At 47.3% G+C, this 13825-nt stretch overlaps 1 protein-coding gene across 1 annotated transcript in view; it reads left to right on the forward strand.

Annotated features, from left to right (window-relative positions):
* Positions 1-13825, forward strand: part of GAN (gigaxonin) — a 59809-nt gene that overhangs the window by 37565 nt on the left and 8419 nt on the right. Inside the window, exons 6-10 of the mRNA XM_049622965.1 lie at positions 1054-1166; positions 2079-2228; positions 3293-3429; positions 4100-4228; positions 13702-13811. Of these exons, the coding sequence (XP_049478922.1) occupies positions 1054-1166; positions 2079-2228; positions 3293-3429; positions 4100-4228; positions 13702-13811 (639 nt within the window). The remainder of the gene's footprint in view (positions 1-1053; positions 1167-2078; positions 2229-3292; positions 3430-4099; positions 4229-13701; positions 13812-13825) is intronic.

A 13825-nucleotide genomic window follows, 5' to 3' on the forward strand; every position in this document is an offset into this window, starting at 1 on the left:
TTCCTATTGTCTTCTGTTGCCGGTTCTTCTTCATAGTCTGCTTTCTATGTCCTAGTATCTTTGGGTGGGTGCTGGTCATTTTATTAAAAAGTGTTTATAGGAATAACTTAGTGCTCTAGAATCTTAGAATATTCTAATCTAAAAATTAGATAAAGGTACTTTCTTCCACACAAGTTTTACGTTTGTTTCTTCCAGTTGCCTGTAAACACTATAAATTTGTAATTACTGGAAATCAGATGCAAACCCTGAGGTCTTCCAGACAAGCAAGGAGATTTAAATCTGGGTTCTGGTTCTGGTTGAACTTGGGAGAGGCTCCCCTGCCAGAAGCCACACTTTCTATGGGCCTGGGGTTTTGATTTCTGTCTTTTTCATGCCCTCAAAGCCTTACCTGATAGGTTGGAAATTTCCCAGATTGGTAAATGCCCTCAGAGCAAAACGGTTTCCATGGTTGGTAACCTCTCCAGCTCCCGCTTTATCTCAAGCTTTGCCATACTGTCCTGTTGGCTTCTTCTCTTTTCAGAAGATTATTTCATTTCAAAACTGTTTGGTCCAGGAGGTTAGCTGTGTTGCACAAGAATTGGTATAAATAATCGGATCCACCATTACCTGAAACAGGAAGTTGAACAGTGACTCTTAGATCCTGTCTTGAATACGAAGTGCCCACGGTGCCCTGGATCTGAGTGCTCCTGGGTCTTGAACGAGCGGACGTGGGCTGTAGATGAGAAGCCGTCTGAGAGTCACAAAGGGGAAATAGAATTGATGCGGCTGCCCAGTGTCTGCATGGGCGGTGTCAGTCTTGGTTGTATGCTGTAGGGCAATGGGAATGCATTCGGGTGCTGAGGGAGCTACAATAGTCATAGTGACTCTCAGATGTGATTAGGCTCCCTCACTAAGGATCCAGTGAACTGTGGTCAAGACCTCACACCCACTGCTGTTGTACTTAGAGAAGTTGTCTCCACATACTGTCTCTACAGCTGGGGCGTTTATATTCGGCAGGAGGGGGGTGGAGACCAAAGTTTCAACTTCCTTGTGTGTCTCATTTGATTTTTGCAGAGGGATTCTTGTTTGTATTTGGGGGCCAAGATGAAAATAAGCAGACCCTGAGCTCAGGAGAAAAATACGACCCAGATGCAAATACGTGGACTGCATTGCCGCCAATGAATGAGGTAAAAAGCTTTTTCATTTGCTTTGAGAGGGTGTCTTTCTTCCCTTTAGCGCTTTTTGTTTTGCATTTGCAGAGATGTGAGAGGAGAAGCAGGGAGCCTGCCACACGCCCCCCACCCCCACTGTGCTAGTGCCCACCTTCCCGCTCCTCCCTGTGCCTTTCTCCAGCCTACGCACGCTCTTGCTTTGGGATCTTTCCCAGATGCCCTTGCACCTCGCTCCTTGTTTCCCTCAGTGTCCTCACAGCACTCTCCAGGAGGCCTTCCGTCGGCCCCTCAGCTCCCACCACACTTCCTGTTTTCTTTCTCTTCGTGAGGCATGGCACCTTCTCACGTGCTGGGCATTTTTAGCGTTCCCACAAACTCCTTGGTGGCCGGGGATTTTGTCTGTGTGCTGAGGGCTCTATCTTCAGTGCTGCGACAATCCCGGGCACAGTGGGGACGCTAAGGAAGTATTTGCTGGCAAACGAGTGTGAGCTACCTCAGGCCTCTGTCATTCCAGATGGCCTTAGCGTGAGCCTGGCCTCCCCATGCCTCTCCCAGCCTCAGGCAGCGCTGTCGCTGTGGCTCTTACTTGGCTTTCACACCAACCTGGAAACAATTAACTAAACACGGATAATTTTATTCACCCAGAAGGTACTGTTGTTGTGAGCCACGGCGAGTGAGAAATAATGATTCTACCAGTGATTTTTTATCACATGGGTGGTTCCCTTATTCGGAATCGCTCCGGGATGGGGGTTCTTTGTTGTGGCAGAAGGGTGAGCTGCCAGCGAAATCACAAATATCTGAGAGAGAAGGCTTTGAGCCTGGAACTCTGGAATATCATGGTATCTGTAATTTGTAATAGCGTGTGGCTACCTGCTTTCAGTCTGGCAGTTGGCCTTCCGTGTGCAGAGACCTTTGCTGTCTTTTCAGCCGCGGCATAATTTTGGAATTGTGGAGATAGATGGAATGCTGTACATTTTAGGAGGAGAAGACGGTGAGAAAGAGCTGATCTCCATGGAGCGCTACGACATTTATTCTAAAACCTGGACAAAGCAACCTGACTTGACCATGGTTAGAAAGGTGAGAACCACGTCTTGGGATTACTCGTTGGGTTTTAAAGTTAGCGTTTGCTCGTTTCCCACACACGCCCTTTAGTAGGATCAACAGCGTTAGAAGAACGAGTGTCGCGAACTTCTGTCGCTGTCGGTGGCTCGCCTCTGTTACCAGCCGTCCGCCAGGATAGCGTGTGAGTGCTCACCCTGATGGTGGGCCCTGCGGTGTCCACACCCGTGCTTGCCAGATGTGTCCCGAGGGCGCTGTCCTAGGAAGCGAGCAGGTCTTCCAGACCTGTTTTCTCAATCATTGTTCAGGCCTGAGGAGACGCAGTCTGCAGGCAAGAACCTCCGTTGCAGACTGAGTAGAGTGAAGACACGGCCCCCATTCCCTGGTGTGGGACGGAGGGGCTCTTGATCACGCCAGACCTTCGGGCAGTCCCGTGGGTATTTACAGCTCAAGTGCTGGGTTCCCACTATCGGTCCCTGCTCACTTCGGAGCAGGAACTAAGTGACATCCATTCAAGATGGAATCTAAATCTTGGAATCTTCGAAGAGTGGTGGAAGAATGGAGAGCCTGGAAAGCCCCCTTAACAACTAGGCTTCGGGTGCCCGGGTGGTTCAGGTGGCTCAGTCTGTTAAGTGTCCGGCTCTTGATTTCGGCTCAGGTCATGGTCGCACGGTTTGTGAGATCAAGCCCCGCATCAGGCTCTGCATGGACAGTGCGGAGCCTGCTTGGGATTCTTTCTCTCTCTGCCTCTCCTCTACTTATGTGCTCTCTCTCTCTCCCTCCCTTCTTCTTCTCTCTCTCTCTCTCAATAAGTAAATAAATAAATAAATAAACTTTAAAAACTTACGGTATTTGTATATCTCAGTGTAACAGTATTAGATGGAGTTTGACAAACAGTATGTGTGCTTCCTCCTCTTCTCGTTTTTAAAATCCTGTGTTTGTGAGGTTGGAAAACACCATAGTTTGACTACTAAAAATCAGATCCTTTCCCAGATACCCTAGGGTGCCCTCTAGACTAAAGGTAGCCTTTGTCTAACTTGAATAATCAGTCTTGCCTCCCCTCTGTTGCTTTCTCCTTTCAGATTGGCTGCTATGCGGCTATGAAAAAGAAAATCTATGCCATGGGCGGAGGATCATATGGAAAACTCTTCGAATCTGTGGAATGTTACGACCCAAGGACCCAGCAGTGGACTGCTATTTGTCCGCTAAAAGAGAGAAGGTAGGAGAGCGTGGACGTGGACTTTGTAGATCCCCCCTTTCTTTCAAATGAACCTTTGTCTTGACTTGGCATTTGGTTTCTCTGAAAGTAAATGAGGGGCACCTGGGTGGCTCAGTCAGTTAAGCGTCTGATTTCCACCCAGGTCATGATCTTATGGTTCATGAGTTTCAGCCCCACGTCAGGCTCTGCGTTGACCGTGCGGAGCCTGCTTTGGATCCTGTCTCCGTCTCTCTCTGTCTCTCCCCTCCCCCGCCCACTCTCTCTGTCTCTGTCTCTCAAAAATAAATAAAGGGGGAGGGGAAGGGGGGGAAGTCACAGAGAGGGAAGGAGGCAAACCATAAGAGACTCTTAAGGCCTGAGAATAAACTAAGGGTAGGTGGGAGCTGGGGGAGAGGGGAAAGTGGGTGATGGGCAATGAGGAGGGCACCTGTTGGGATGAGCACTGGGTGTCGTATGGAAACCAATTTGACAATAAATTTCATATTAAATAAATAAATAAATTTTTAAAAAAGTCCATGAATAATCCATTTCCTAAAAAGGAAGACCCACATATTCATGAAACCCTGTATGTCATGGTGTTACAACAAGCATAAGAGGAGTTAGGGAATCAATCCATTTACAACCACAGGTTGTAAATCCAATAGCTGATATGCTCTGTGTGGTCTTTCAGATTTGGAGCTGTGGCCTGTGGAGTTGCCATGGAACTGTATGTTTTTGGGGGAGTCAGAAGTCGTGAAGACATCCAGGGCAGTGAGATGGTCACTTGCAAGTCTGAATTCTACCACGATGAGTTTAAAAGGTAATTATGAGCGGTTTCACGTAACTTCTGCAACTTTTCCTTTACGCTTTCAGTCATGTCTTAGAGTTGTTTAGTTTGGTTTTCAAGTTACTTTACTGAATTATCTCATCCATTTAGGACATATGCCTGATGCCCACTAGATATTTAATCTGACTTCAGAAGTATTTCTAACCTTAAAACCATTGAAAAGTGTTTCCGAAATCTGTATCAGACCTCGATCCTTGGTTACTTAAAATCATTTTTGGCTATAAAAAAAGCTATAGCTTTTAAAGTTTAAACTCGTTAACCTAGCATGTATGACCTAGCATGATACGGCCTTTGTCTATTCTCTCTGCTAGTCTTCAACACAGATGCTTTGCTTGAGTCATGCCGAGCAGCATTTTCCCCCCAAACACGTTACGATGATCTCAGCTCTGTGCTGTTGTACTATTCCTTTTGCCTAAAATTTCCCTTCCAATATTCATCCAATTAATATGGCCTTTTCCGAGACTGTGCTTGATGGTCTGCTGCCCGGAGAAAGCCTTCTCACACCTCCCGGTCCGATTTAGGTTCCTCAGTCTGTGATGCCGGGACATTCAATTCATGTCTCATGGATTGCAGTCGTTAACCCTAAGGTTCTTAGGGGCGAGATTCAGCTCGGCCAGCTCTGGATCTTAGCTTCAGCAGCACACCTTACCTGTGTCAGCTGCTCAATGGAAGGTTGGTTCTGTGGATGGAAGTGTGGTGTCAGTCTTCAAGCGTCTGATAGGTTGCCATACCTGTCTTGTAGAGCGGGCACCCTCCCACCCGCCCCCTCCCCTTCTCGCCTCTCACACATCTTACTGTGATAGCCACTAAACAGGACTATTCCCTTTAAATCCTAGAGGTCATGGGAAAATTCGTCTTGTTACGGGATTTCAACCGTGTTACCAGAAGGGGGTGCTATCATGCAGCATTTAATTTCTTACCATTTTAGATTAGGGCAAACAAGGTGCAGTTTCCAAGACTTTAGAGATAGAAATAAATGTCACCTAACTTTTAACATATTTTATATTCAGGATATTTGCATAGCCTTTTTCCCTCCTTCAATTACAGGAATAGACAGTGTTAGGAAAATTTATTAGACAAAGTTTGAGAGCAATTGAGAGAATGTCTGCTGTGGGGTTAAGGTGGGGGGTGGGGGGGGCAGAATTTCAAAGACTTTCTACATTTCTCTTGATACATTACTGTGAGGGCCAACTGTCCAAGGTATAAAGTACTGTGTTAATTCCTGCCCGACTGAATCTTGAGACCGTCTGCTCAATTTGACTTAAAAGCACTGGTCAGTGCGTTTGATTTCTGGTAAAATACTGACACGCACCTTTTTCGTGATGACCGAGTTACTGTTTAGGCAGCATGAGCTATAGAATGCCGCTTGTCTGCTGGAATAATTAAGGCCGCTGATGCCTCACTCTTCCCTGTCCCTGTTGGTTTATAGGACTTAAATCTGGCTACACAGTTTCTCAGTCTGTCCTTGATATGCTATAAATCACTAGAACCTTTATATTTCTTTCAGGCTGTTTCATATTTATAGTTGATAATCTTGAATGTAAGTGTATTACTTGCCTTCGGTTCGTAAGTATTAGACATAAGAGCATGGCTCCTTCCTTGCTACTTAAAAGCACTTCCAAGTAAATTCAGGGATTGTTAGTTTCCTTCTATCTAAGCTGTCCAGTGTTAAGTTTTTTTGTTTTCTAATGTTTATTTACTTATTTTGAGAGAGAGAGAGCATGCATGTACAAGCAGGGTAGGGACACAGAGAGAGGGAGAGAGAGAATCCCAAGCAGGGATTCTGTCACCGTAGAACCCAACACAGGGCTCAAACTCACAAACTGTAAGATCATGACCTGAGGGGAAATCGAGAGTCAGGTGCTTAACTGACTGAGCCACCCAGGCACCCCTGTGCATTGTTAGTTTTTAAAGTAAGCTCAAGGCCCCATGTGGGGCTTGAACTCAAGACCCCGAGATCAAGAGTCACATGCTCTACCGACCGAGCCAGCCAGGCACCCGCCAGTGTTCGTTTTTAAATAATAGAATGAGGAAAGCTGAATTTCTCTTGTCAGTGTGACATCTACGATTCTTACTTGTTTAGGTGACACTAGAGATATACATAACAGTAAGTGCCGTGGATTAACTCGTTCATAACTCATTCGGTCTTCAAAAAGCAACCCTCTGAGTATCAGTGCTCCTTTTCTTCCAATTTTACATCGAAGCACAGAGAGGTTACGTAATGTGCCCGAAGACACACAGGTCTCACAAGTGGTGGGGCTGGAATTTGAACTCAGGCACTCTGGCCACACAGTCACCTTTCCAGCCACCACACCGTATGGCCTTAAAACACAGGCTTTCCCATAAATCTCTACAGGAAGAAAGTTACATATAGCAGGAGTTTATTTCTCAACAGAGCAGATGTTTCCAAGTATGTTATATTTGCATACCATGGAAACTGTTGCCAGATGAGCAATCTGTGTGAGATTGGAGAACATTTATTGTTTTTAAGTAATCTCTTGTCTTTCCTGTCTTTGTTCCCTATTTTTAGGTTAAAACTTTCCTGGAAAAATGCCATATCGTATTTTCTGTGTTTCTGACTAAAAACAAAACTGTTTGAAGGAGAGCAAAGAAATTGCCCTAACTCGTGCCACGTCGTAGCAGCCACTTCGTGAATCCAGAATGACAGGCATCCCCTACTACTGCGCCCGGTGTCACGGCTCCCTCACTAGTCCTGCCACCCTCCCGGTTACCCACACCCAGAAAAGCTCATCTTCGATTCTGTCTTGTGCTTCACCTCTCATCCATCGCCCAGTCTTGTCCCCTTTTTTAGACTCTGGCATATTTTCCACATCACCCGCCTTCATTTCTCTGCTCCCGCCCCACTGTGTCCGTGCCGCCCTGTGTGTAGCATCATTAGCCTTCTAACCAGGTTTCCTGTACTTGTTCCCTATTTGTGTTTTTGAAAGATGAATCGGACTTCGGTCGTTGCAGTCTCCCGCTGGAAATTCTTGGTATTTCCCCACTGCTTACCGAACAGAGATGGTAGTGTGTACCCCCTGCTGGGGTTCCCCGCTCTCTGAGGTTAAGAGAAATGCTCAGCCTTTTCCAGTCTCTTCCTTCCGTGTCCTGCACTCCAGCCCCCTTCTTTACGCATCCTGTGTTTGACGGCCTCCCCACGTGCGTTCAGCCTGGATGCCCCCCTTTGGTTTCTATAGACCAGTCATGGTGACTGTTGAAGTCAAGGCCTGTCGGTTTCATGTTTTGATCCCTGAACGTGTAGTTGAGCAGACTTACTTAACAGCTGGCGGAATCCCGTGTTGGTTCTCCCGCGGGGTCGGGGCCATTGTGGTAAGAAGGGCTAAGGGAAGTCTGCTGTAACTTTCCTTCCCTACCACGACGGAAGACCGGAAGCAGTTCTGTCCCCTTGAGCAATTGACAGAAATTGGTTCTGCCATCAAAGACTTGAAAATGCAAGAGTGGGGCTACCTCTCACGTCCCCACTTAATTCGCCTAAAAGGTAGAAAAGGCAGGTGGATTTTGGACAACAGCCGTGTGCTTTCATAAACATAATCAGATCGTTACACGGATCACAGACTTAGTCCCAGATGTAGTATCTTTATGTGGATGTTGTGTCCTTATGCAACGCGGTCCCCGGCCTTGGTATGCTGCTGTTGACCTAGCTCTTGCTTTTTCTTCATACCGATATGCAAGGACTCCCAGAAGCAGTTTGCCTGGCAGGGCCAGTGGTACCCCTGCACTGCCTGGCCTCAGAGCCACGTCAGCCCTGCTCTCTGCCCTCTTTTAGTCCGGGGAGATTTTGATCATCTTGGTGTTCCATTAAGACATCCTATTGGTCTGCCCCTTGGCGTTATGCTGTTTGAATCTGATGGTTAGGAAGTAGCCTTTGTAAGACACCGGGAGATGAACCGCACTCCTGACCAGATCTGTTTCAGCCGTGGCCCAGTCAAGGGGCAGAAACCACACCAGTCATCTGAACAGGGAAGACGTAATTCACACGATCACTCACTAGTAAGAGGTGGTTAACTGCTGATGGGTGAAAGAGAGCTCTGAGGAGTGCAGAAATAGCTAATTTGGGCAGTGCAGCCACTACTATCTTTAGGGCTGAGAGAAGTACCCTAAGAAGGAGCATGTTGGGAAGAGGCCTCCCCACCCTGCAAGGGTGCTCCGTGGCCACTGCGTGCAGGACGCCGGGGAGCTGGGGGCAGAGCTGGTGTGCAGGAAGCGGCCTGCTGGGTGGCAGAGGACCTTGCTGAGGGCAAGCACCTCCAGGCCTCCTGCCTGCAGCCCGCGGGAGGAAGAAAAGAGGCACACCAAGCCCGGGAAAGAAGCCCTTTCCCCTACCTGGCCTCGCGGTCCCTCCGGCGCCCCCTATTGGCAAAGCCCAACACGGAGTTCATCTTTTCAAGGCCCTTCATTTTCTGCACTGTGTTTTGCTCTCATCTCATGTACTATTTCCTTCTTTTGACTTACTTTGGGTTTGCTTTGCTCTTCCCTTGCCAGATTCTTCAGGTAGAATTTTAGATTTCTTCCTTTCTTTGCCGAAATCTCCTATCTTCTCGGAAGCGTGTTTCCCTTTCTCTCTCAAGCGTAGTTACTCTGGCCACGTTCAAGTCCCCACCTGATAGATCATCCCGGCACCCCGGGCACGTCAGAGTTGGTGTCTGTTTATGGTTTGTTCCCTTGAGAATGGGTCCTCCTTTCTCTGGCTCTTCGTCGGTTGAGTAATTCTGGGCTGTGTCCCGGACATCGTGAATGGTACGTTGTCGGGGCCCCGAGGTCCTTTCTGGTGCTGTCAGAGCATTGTGCTGACAGTTTTAGCAGCCACGCACCTGGTAGGATTCCTTGGCGGCTGTAACACCTGCTGCACACAGCCGCTCGAGCCCGTCTTCAGTTCTGGAGGCCCACCTCAGGTTCAAGTTCTCACGGTTCCGGGCTCACGGACTCAAGGCTGCCTTTGGCCCACACTGCCAGACCACTGGCAGGCTCCTTCCCTGGGGTTGTGTGCTCAACTCTCACCTTCTTTCCCCAAATCTGCCTGCTTTGGCTTAGTCTCCAGAGCCGTCGGGCAGTGGCTTTGATCTCTTGCCCGAAGTTTATGGCACCTGCTTTCTCCCAGGGGGATCAGCTTGTTAAGAGCTTCCTTCTCCCTCCTGGAAGCAGAACCTCACTAAAGCTCCCTCTGTCTTTTTCCTCTCCAGTTGATCGCCCGTCCCTCTCCCCTCTTCACTGTCCCTCCTCCCCTGACCTTCCCTCCTGTCCTGCTCTCTCTAAAGCTCACTGCCACAAGCCGGGCTATATTCTGAAGTCTCCTTCACAGGGGACATTGCTCATTCTAAGTTAGCAGAGGACCATCCTTGCAGCCTCAAGTCCTCATAAGACCGTGTTTGAAAACACTGTAACTAAAGGCATACCACTGCCCTGTCCGTTACAAAAATGACTATCACTCTGGGACGGCCGCTAGGTGCTGGCCGCTGCGCAAAGCACTTTACACTGGCCACTTGAGCTCATGCCCACAGGTCATTCGATGTCAGTGGGGGTGTTTGGTCTCTGCATTTGACACATGACAGCTAAATTGTCCAAGGTCGACGAGGTGCTAGATGGCAGAGAAAGAAAGGCAAAACCGTATGCCTTTTATTCCTGTTTTGTTTTTTTTAATGTGTCTTTTTGGGGGGGAAAGGGGCAGAGAGAGAGGGAGACAGAGGATCCAAAGCAGCCTCCCTGCTGCCAGCGCAGAGCCTGATGCAAGGCTCCAACCCACGAACTGTGAGATCATGACCTGAGCTGAAGTCGGACGCTTAACCGACTGAGCCACCCAGGTGCCCGTTTTATATCCGTTTTACAAGCAGCAGGTAAATACACGATACACTTAAGTTTTTGTATCAGTTTTATTTCATCTGAAGCCTCCGCATTATATGAAATAGATCACCTAGGGTTATTTGTCTGAAACCCAGGAACTCTGAGTCATTGATCCACTTTGGACCAAATTTGGTAGATCATCTACATAAACCGATTGCCTCAGCTTTGTTTAATTATTCCAGGGAGGAATAATGAGAGATTCTCAACTCTACAAAATTATGCCAAAATATTGTTGTGTTCTGATGTGCTTTTCAGTAAATAATCTAGTCACAGATGTTCAGTCAGCAGTGCCGGTTACCCTCGTGCGGATACACATGGCCCCGTCATGGATTCGCCTGGAGGGGTCGTGTGCCTCCCCGCTGGCCTTGGTCCTGGATGTAGGGTGCAGCTGGAGACAAGGCCTGGGGACACTCACTGGCTTCATTTGATTCAGAGCCTGGGAAGAATTGAAATGTCAGGGCTTCAATAGTGATGTTTCTCCCTGAAGACATAAAATGTGAATAAGCCAGTTACTGTAGTTTGCCGTTTTCAGACACTTTCTTTCAAAGGCCTGTTCAGGTCCCCATTTTTACTTTTCAGGGAGAGCTCTTGGATGTTTCCGTTTCCCTATTTCCTAGAGACATTTTGGGAGCAGGGACCAAACCATTCCTAGTCCCAGCAAACTGCTGGGTACCAGTCACCATTCCGATGTAAGATGAATCAAATGTTGCACGAAGGGCTTAAGACTCTGGCAGCCTTACATTAGCCTTGCTTTGCAGTGGTTACGTGATCTCGGAAGGTCCGTGCTTCTTAGAATTCCAAATATGGAAGCTGCTGCTTTGTAACAATCTGGGAAGAGTTCTTTGAAAGGAAAGTGCTGCTCTTAGTGAAACAGTTTCACATTTGTATTTAACACGGAGATGCGCTGGATCTCAGCCGCCGTCTTCCTGGACACTCGATAGCACAGAGTTGGAGATACAGGAATAACGTCCATACGCCCTGCGCTCCAGTAACGAGTGTAGGCCTGGACGTGGTAGTTCTTTTTTTTTTTTTTTTTTTTTTTCCAACATTTTTTATTTATTTTTGGGACAGAGAGAGACAGAGCATGAACGGGGGAGGGGCAGAGAGAGAGGGAGACACAGAATCGGAAACAGGCTCCAGGCTCCGAGCCATCAGCCCAGAGCCTGACGCGGGGCTCGAACTCACGGACCGCGAGATCGTGACCTGGCTGAAGTCGGACGCTTAACCGACTGCGCCACCCAGGCGCCCCATGGACGTGGTAGTTCTTAAGGGCTTAGATACAATCCCGGGGTCTGATGAGGTCTGCTACACCCGCAGCTATGTCTTTAGCTATTAAAGGGAAATTGTTTGGTCCAATCACTTTAAGCGAATGCCATTATATAGCAGAATCTATGGTTGGTGGTGGTGGTGTTCAAACTGACCAACAAACGAAAAAAAACGCTTTTATTTTGGAAAAGTTTTACACTGATAGGAAAGTTGCAAAAATAGAGTCTGCATTAAGCCATGCACCCAGCTTCTCCTCATGTTAACATCTTATGTAACCATAGTACAGATAGCAAAATCAGGATATTTACGTTGGTACAGCACTGTTAAGTAAATACAGTCTTCATTCGAATTTCACCAGCTCATCCACTAATCTCTTTTCCCTTTGCTCTGGGATCCCATGTGGGATCCAACAACATACTCAGGTGTGTTTCTTTAGTCTTTTTTCATCTGCGATGGTTCCTTGGTCTTTCCCTGCCTTTGATGACCATGGTATTCTTGAAGGTAATTGGTCTGTGTTTTTATAGGATGTCTTTTAATTTGGGTGTGTCTGATGATTTCTCATGATCAAGCTGAGGTTTGGTTACGCATTTTTGGCTGGGACACCGCGCAACTCTGTGAGTTATAAATGCATTGCTATCGTTTTTTATTTTGTTGCTCAACCGTTCCAGCTTTGGCCACTGGGAATGCCTTCCTGTCAGCTCTGTGTCCTTCGGACACACCCCGTCCTTTAAGCACTTCCTGTCAGGCGCACAAGGCACTCCAGGCTCATCTTGCGTTTTCTGTCTCGCCTGGGGAATCAGCCATATCTTTTTAGAGGCCTGGGTCCTTTTAGTGCCTATTAAATTGATTTTCTTTTTTTTTTTTTTTAACGTTTTTATTTTTTTTTTGAGACAGTGAGAGACAGAGCATGAACGGGGGAGGGGCAGAGAGAGAGGGAGACACAGAATCGGAAGCAGGCTCCAGGCTCTGAGCCGTCAGCCCAGAGCCCGACTCGGGGCTCGAACTCACTGACCGCGAGATCGTGACCTGAGCTGAAGTCGGACGCTTAACCGACTGAGCCACCCAGGCGCCCCTAAATTGATTTTCAACAGAAGGGCCAAGACAATTTAGTGGGGAAAGAAACGTCTCTTCGGCAAATGGTACTAGAGCCATTAGAGGTCTGCATGGAAGGAAAGTGAACATCTACCTAATTCCGTACCGAAAATTCAACTTGAAATGTGTCATAAGACGTGAGTGTAAAAGCTGAAACTGTGAAGTCTCCAGAAGAAAGCATAAGAGGAAAACCTCTGCAGCCTTGGAATAGACAGGGATTTCCTAGAAGGACATAGAAAGCGTGACCTTTAAGAAAGAAAGAAAGAGGGAGAGAGAGAGGGGGGGAGGGAGAGAGAGAGAGAAAAAGAAAGAAAGGAAGAAAAGAATAAATTGTGATTCATCAAAATTAAAAACTCTTCTTCAAAAGTCTCCATTAAGAACATGAAAAGATAATCTACAAGCCGGGGAAAATATTCATGATCTGCGTATCTAACAAAGGACTTGTATCCCCAAAGCACAAAGAATCTTACGATTCAAGAAGAAAATAGAAAACCCAGTTTTAAGAATGAGCAAATCTTTGAGCAGACATTTCACAAAAGAAGATTGATAAAATGGCCAGTGAGCACACACAGAGACACCCAGCATCCTTCTTTTCCGGGAAGCCCGCAAGCCCACACCACGAACATGGCCGAAATCAGAAAGACCCACATTCCCGAGAGCTGGCAGTAATCCCCAGCGATAGGAAGCCTCAGATGTTGCTCACTGGGACGGAGAATGGCACAACACTTTGGAAGACGGTGCGGCATTTCCTTACCCGGTGGAATACAGCTTTAGCTGTATAACCAGTTTTGTGACATAACATCCGCAAAGAAGATTTACACTCCAGTGTCCAAAACAGCTTTATTCACAAGAGCTGAACGCCAGAAAGCACCCAAAGGAACACGGGCGAGGGAACGCATAAACAAATTCTGGTACATCCATACAATGGAAAACCACTTAAAATTGTAAGAAACAAAGTATGGTATAAGCCACGGGGTACTGAGTCTCGGGAACGTTTTGCAGAGCCAAAGAAGCAGATTGAAAAGTGCGTACACTTTGTGTTTCAAAGTGGGTGCCGTTCTAGAACGGACAAAATAAGGTATCATCCATAGTGACAGGAAGGAAATGGGGAAACAGGTTGAGCTGAACTGGCGCGGCGCCTTGTCCTCTGGACGGGCCAACCACCTTTGTCGTCTTCCTAGACCTCATCCTCTTGACTTCCTTCGTTTTGTCTGTCTGTTCGTTTTCAGGTGGATCTACCTTAACGACCAGAATTTATGCATCCCCGCCAGTTCTTCTTTTGTTTATGGAGCTGTCCCCATAGGAGCCAGTATTTATGTTATCGGAGATCTCGATACAGGTAAGCACGTTACG

This window comes from Panthera uncia, assembly GCF_023721935.1.
Source record: "Panthera uncia isolate 11264 chromosome E2 unlocalized genomic scaffold, Puncia_PCG_1.0 HiC_scaffold_20, whole genome shotgun sequence".
Lineage (NCBI taxonomy): Eukaryota > Metazoa > Chordata > Mammalia > Carnivora > Felidae > Panthera > Panthera uncia.